The following is a 6,954-nucleotide window of genomic DNA, read 5'->3' as shown; positions in this document are numbered from 1 at the left end:
TGGACATAATAATGAATGATGCTGAATAGGCAAATCGCCTCAGAGAATCTGCACCTGCCAAATACTGACAACAGTACAGTAGTTTAGCTTCCAACAAGCTGCATAATATTATTCTGTAATACTCGTTACCATCCAAATTTATTATTTTTTAATTTAATAATTTAATAATATACTTTTAATTTATATTTATAAATATTAATAATTAATTGATAATAAAAAACAATAATTTTTTATAATTCTCTCACATTTCTTCAAACTATTTGAATGTTCAAAAAACAAAAGCATTAATTATTTTCCTTCAAAATAATATGCACCAACTTTACCAACCATATATACCTAACAGCATAAGTCTTTTGATTGATTCGTCGTCAGCTTATTATAACCACCGTCTTCACGAATTTCAAAAGCCATATGGTACCAACACTAACTCATAATAATGTTGTCATTGATCTTATGATTTGCTACTCATAACAATATAATCTTCAACTAATTACACGATTATCATACCGATATGATCATTATTCATCTCAACAATTCAATACTAAATTACTAATAATATCAATGGCAACTTCATAATAATACCCATTTTTACGAAGCACATGTATTACAAGTTGTCAACGTCAGAATAGACATCTTCGTTTACTCGGAAAAAACGTTACAGAACTCATGGGCACTTTTGTAATAAGCCACCGCGTTATGAATTTCTTTCTGAACATACGGCCACGTTTCATCATGGGAAGACACCGGAGTGGGGCAACAACTATTAAGTATCAACCTTCATTAGGCCCATTAAGGAGCCCAAACCCTTAAAAAAAACGTAAACCTTCCACGACCAAAAACAACTGGGCCTAACCTTCGACCGAAACAAAACTTGGCATAAACTAAAACCCACGTACTTAACTAAGTTGGGTTGGTTTAATGGTTAGCTCACTAGTCCGCTTAAGCAAGTGTTGGGGTTCGAATCCCACCTTGTACATGTACATGCAGTAATCTATTGGCCAATAGCAAACCCTTAAATGAAGCTCAGTACCACGACGGATTAGTCCTTGACCTGTCAAGTTAGGAGATACCATGGGAAACCAGTAAAAAAAACCTACATACTTCAACCCAAGGGCCAAAAAATTATATACATATACATAAGCCATCATTTTACTATTAACATTAATTAAGATTTATTTTATCAATTTGAGTTTTACATGAAGATCAAATCATACAAATTATCCGGGTCAAAAAAAAAATCATACAAATTATATATACATATAATTTTTTTAATTATAAAGTTTGTGTCTATATAACTTTTTTGGTTTCCCTACTCTTTAAGTATTGAAGGGCCCTTGATCATTTGATTTACTCTGATCTCTATATATACAATGTGCTTAGCCTTGAAGATAACATTTCAAATATCAAAATTAAGCAAACTATAAGTTAATAAGTAACCAATAAGTCAATAACCAAACTACATATTATTTATTTCTTCTGTTTTAAAATAGTTGTCGTTTATTTGACATTTTTAATATATTGAAAAATAATATATTTAGAGTAGTTTTATATTTAAATACATTAATTTTTAATAAATAAAAAAGTCAACAATAATATCATGGTTTTGTCCATTCGTGTAACTTAAAGTGAGATTCCTTTATAACTCCAAGTCTCAATCATGTAATTTGCCTTTAGCGTAGCAGAAACAGCATAGTTCATGCCCTTGTAAGGCAGCCATGTGGATGGAGAAAAATACATGAATGCTATTCTATTAGCCACCTACACTAGGGAAGATGATAAAAACATCTTTCTATAAAGATATTTATTTTAAAATATAATTTATTTATTTAGTTATATTTTAAATAAAAATAATATTTTTATAACATACTAAAATTAAATTTTATAATTTATTATTCAATAATTAAAAATAAATATTTTTATATAAAAATAATTATATAATTTTTATTAAAGTATTTAATATTTTTTTAATATTTTTTTTATACGAATGAATTTTAATTAAAGAACTTGTGCGTGTATTGTATTGAACATAGAAAGGAAAGCTTAATTAATTAAGGAGGATACTTTTATAAAGACGTATAAAACGTTTTTTGTAAAGATATTTATGTATTGTATTATTATTAGACGTATTAATGAATCAGCTATTTTTAAATTTTTTAATAAATTAAAATAAAATTGATTTTTTTATAACAATAATAATAAACTCAGTTGTTATTAAATCTGATCGAACCAGCCAATTTACATAATTCATTGAATTATGATTTTTTTTTGTTTTTAAAAACAAAAATCAGAGATATATTTGTCTTTTTATAAAAAAATTTAAACATGATTCAGTTTAGATTATGTAAATCGATCAGATTAAATCGGATTTAATAATTATAATGCGGGCAATTGAATTTATTATTATTGCTATAATAAATCGATTTTGTTTTGATTTATTAAAAAATAAATTATTAACTAATTTAATAAAAATATCTAATAATATTATAACACATGCAATGATGTAAATGTCTTTCTAAAAAAAGACATTTTTAATATCTTTATAAAAGTGATCTCCAATAAAAAATTTAAGCGGCAGGTGCTGAAAATGCTAATACGTTTAAAAAAAATTTAAGAAATACGTCGCTTGGTAGTTGTTAAAATAAAAAATAAAATATTTTAAATTTTAAATTTGAATTATTGATATAAAATAATATAATAAATAAAAAGTTAAATAATTTATTTAATTAATAAAAAGTGTAATATTCTTTATCTTTTTAAGGATTATTCCATTTAAAAAATATATAATGAAATAATTTATTTAATTAATAAAGAGTGTAATATTCTTTATTTGTCTAAGTATTATTATTCCATTTAAAGAATATATAATGAAAATTTTGAGGATAACATTGAGAAAAATTTGAGAAATATTCCGTAAAAATGTTAATAAGTTGAGTTTCCTTCCTCATGTTCTTAACATTCCACCAATAATCTAAACAAATAAACAATTAATAATTAAACCAGTTATTGATATAAAATACATGTCAAAGAAAATAGTATAAAATAGTATAAAATGTCTATAATGTTGACGAAAAGAGTATACTAGTGGCGTTGGTGAGTTACTTGCATGTTACAGGGTTTGTCAAAGTGAGGGAAAAGTTTTTGGTAGCTGAGAAATCAAAGATGAGAGGGTCGCACACACTCTCCCAAAAATGATACCTTGACTTGATAATATGATTCTTGAACCTCACCCATCCCGACAACCTCAGACCAAATCGAACAGCCCCACGTGACATGTCATCCCGAATTCTCAGTATCTCCTCCTTCCCAAGAAACACGTCCTTCGCCGCGAACCCGAGGCCCACGGCGTTCTGGGCCCGCGAGCCCTGTACAAAGGGCTTGTAGTGTATGGAGTCCAGAATCCCGAACTTGCCGTACGTTATGCCGGCGGAAATAGCGTCGTAATGGATAGTGAACTTGTTGTTAGGGTTCTTGACGACGCACATGACGTCCCATTTGGCCGTGAGGCCGTAGCGGCTGGTTCTTAAGGTACCGGAGCCTGAGACCACGAGAATTTCAGGGTAACGTTGCTTGAAGACGAGCTTGACGGTCAAAGAAATGATAGCCATGAGGGCGAAGGCCGCTACCATGGCCATCAGGAAGCGCCAGAGGAAGGTGGAGAAGAAGGAGCGCTGCTGCGGAGGGTCGTGGACGGCGTAGGGTTTGCCGTGGGCAAGGGTTTCCATGGAGAGAGTGCGTTACTATGCAGACTTTGTTAGATGTGAGAAAAAGTTACACAAGTCTCTCTACTTATCACTTATCAAAGGCATGTTCATTTTCAACTTCGGAGTGTGGACATTTTATATTCTCTTCCGTGAATTTAACATTATTCAATTAAATATATTAAATTATTTAATAATTTATAATTATTAACTTCACATATAAATACTTATTTATGAATCTTCACTTTTTAATAATTAAATTATTTTTTTAAATATTTTTTAATAATTTTTTAATTATTAAAAAAATTTATTCTATAAAAATATGAAGAAATAAGATGTTAATTTTTAAATTTAGAATTTATTATCTCGATTTATTTTTAAGTTTTGATAAAATTATTAATTTTAATAGTTTTATGAAACAAATTATTTGTTAATATTAATTGTTATACATATTAATAGTGGTACGATTTTTTTAATTTAATGTTAAAATAATATACATTGATATAAAAAAATTAATAATAAAATATAAAAATAATAATAAAATGATAAAAATTTACATATAATTATCTTCGTGTAAAGTTAATAATAAAAATTTATTAGATAATTTGACATATAACTATATTATATATACACTAAAATTAATTATTAATATAAAATATATATTAAAATATAAAATACACATTAAAAATTAATTAAATTTAATATTTATTTATATACAAGTATATAATAATTTATTTTAATGTATAAATAATATTATTATAAATAATATTATTATTTAATATGTTTAATTAAATTATGATATAATAGATTTTAATTATCATCATATAAAAGAAATTATATGTAAATTTTTATCTAATAAAAAAGACATTATGTAGTAACTAGATTTTAGTATTTACGCATTTAATTTAACATACATATCCATTCTAAACATTTCTAAACCTAAAAGTAAAGAAATCATTAAAGCAAATAAGTGATGAGAAATAATATCCACAGTAATCAAATAGTAATAAACAAACAACATCATCTAAACACTATAAAGTTTTAGGAGCAGCATGGGTGAGTTGAGGTCCCTTATTAGGTTGCCATGGTTTGAGGAGAAAGAGGAGGAGGAAGATGATGAGAATAATAAGGATAATGGCATAGCATGTCCATTTGCGGGTACTCTTCTGGGTCTTCACCGCCACCTCCACCTGCCGAGTACCGCTCTCCACGAAGGAGTTAGCTTTTATGACAAAGCTTTCGATGTCATTAAGTTGTTCCCCTTGAGATTGCACCAACACTAACATGTCCAAGAACACTTGCTGCAACTCCATCAGCCTCCTCTCTATCTCTTTCACTGCATCGTGCCTCTCCTCTATCTCCTTCAATGTCTCCACTATTCTTCCCCTTCCATGTTTTTCTATGGCTTTTTGTACAAGTGACTCACTCTCACCTGCATTATTAGTTTATTACTCAAAACACAATTATGGTTTGTTGCTATGTGCTGAATCATGAAAAGCTCTGAACTTAGTGGCTTGAATGCATGCATCTTTTATACTCCTCTCAATCACACTTGCAACTTGCAAGTAATTTTTTATATGTAATATTATAAATATCTACTAATAAAATAGAAAATAATAAAAATTATATAAGAAGCCAATATTTTTATAATGATAAGAATGAAAAATTGACTAATATTAACTCAAATGTTAAAAAAAAACAAATGTTAGTCAATTAACTAACTAAAATTTATAATAAAAATTTAAATGATTATAGAAAAAATTAAAAAATAAAATAAATATTTATCGGATTTTACTGATATAAAATTACTAAATTAATTAATTTTTTTCATAAATTTTAATTTAAAGTGCGTAGACTATATTAAAAAAAACTATGTGTATAAATTAATGAATAAGTGAATAACAGTGTAGGGTGAAACATAACTATAAGATATCAATCAATGTAACGGTGGCAAAAAATATTATTTTGTGATCCAAAACCAAACAGAGCTTTAAAATGCAGAACGTTGCCACAAACAATTAAGCATTATGTACCCGTGGAGATCAATATCTCAACGGTCTTCTCATCGGGTTTCTCGCCGGTAATCGTGAAATACCGGCGCTGTACTGTGTCCCGATACTCCGCCGAGATCTGGTTCCTGAACCCATTGAAGGCGTCCATGGAGTTCTTCAGCTTCATCTTCAGCCCATGCACGACGGACATCCGTGTGCGGTCGGAGGAGGAGCCAGGCCCACAGGTGGGGACGCGGCGGGAGGAGGCGTTGGAACTATCGAGGGTCTCCAGCTTGAGCTTGATGAACTTGGCTTTCTTGAGGGCAAGTGCCACGTCAGCGTCCATACGTGAACGGAGGTCCTTCACGGCGGTGGCGTCGTAAAGGGTTTTGCTCTCTTCGTTGAGGCTTTTGAGGCTCTGGAAAATGTTCTCTAGATTCTTCATTTCATCTTTCGTCGCCTCCACGTCGGCGAAGAATTGGTCTAGGGTGGCTCCCACCGCGCCGGGGTTGATTTCGATGACATGGTCGTCCGGCGAGCCATTGCGTGAGACGAAGGATTTGCTAGCCAAAAGGTCATTCATGTTTTCTTTATTCTAATAAGCGGAAAATATTAGTTAATAAGAAGATTTAATGTTTTATAAATGGATTAACCTAATGTTGTTAGTGTTAATAATGTGGACATATATACTTAGTGGTGCTTGCATGAATAGTCTGTTTATGAATGCAAGTTTGCTTTTGTTTTAGTAGTTACGGTTTAGTGGGAGGGATTATGCTTGTCTATATCAATTTCTCAACCATGTTTGGTTGTTTTGGAAACAAGAAAAATAAAAACTTAAGAGATCAATCCAATCCGTTTGGGAAAATTTTCACAGCGCGTTTCAGTTAATTTACGAGAAATCTTTAAAGAACTTAGTTGGTAAGTAAAATAAATCAAACTAAAGACACCAAAAAAAAAAAATTTAAACTAAAATATGGACGTTGTTGGGGTTGCACAAAAAGTTATGTTTCTGAATAAACTGTATCAGTTTTTCTTTTGCGTTCACAAATAGACCCTCAACATTAGAAGCGGGTTGAGTTGAAGGATATTTTTTTTAACATTAGAATAAAAGATCCATAAAATGCTTGTTTCTCAATTAAATAAATGTAATTACGTACTTATACATCTTCAGCAAGTAGGAATTTTTAATTCATCCATTTAGCATTACGATAATTATTGAATAGTATACACTATGCTCAATTAAAAATGTCATTGCTATAGAGTCG

General features: G+C 29.8%; 2 protein-coding genes across 2 annotated transcripts; both read right to left on the bottom strand.

The window, feature by feature from the left end:
- Window positions 1–3,095: 3,095 nt before the first annotated feature.
- Window positions 3,096–3,722, bottom strand: LOC130957708 (uncharacterized). Its single transcript, XM_057884552.1, has one exon. The coding sequence runs from the start codon at window positions 3,720–3,722 to the stop codon at window positions 3,096–3,098; it is 627 nt and encodes a 208-aa protein (XP_057740535.1).
- Window positions 3,723–4,729: 1,007 nt separating this feature from the next.
- Window positions 4,730–6,307, bottom strand: LOC130957707 (syntaxin-121-like). The gene is made up of 2 exons (XM_057884551.1): window positions 5,732–6,307; window positions 4,730–5,130 (listed from the first exon to the last, which is right to left on the bottom strand). Exons 1-2 carry the CDS (start codon window positions 6,270–6,272, stop codon window positions 4,730–4,732), a joined length of 942 nt encoding a protein of 313 aa, XP_057740534.1. The 5' UTR covers window positions 6,273–6,307.
- Window positions 6,308–6,954: the final 647 nt, after the last annotated feature.

This window comes from Arachis stenosperma, chromosome 10 (genome assembly GCF_014773155.1).
Source record: "Arachis stenosperma cultivar V10309 chromosome 10, arast.V10309.gnm1.PFL2, whole genome shotgun sequence".
In the NCBI taxonomy this organism is placed as follows: Eukaryota; Viridiplantae; Streptophyta; class Magnoliopsida; order Fabales; family Fabaceae; genus Arachis; species Arachis stenosperma.
The sequence above is the reverse complement of the archived record's forward strand: the minus strand, read 5'-3'. Positions and strand labels throughout refer to the sequence as shown.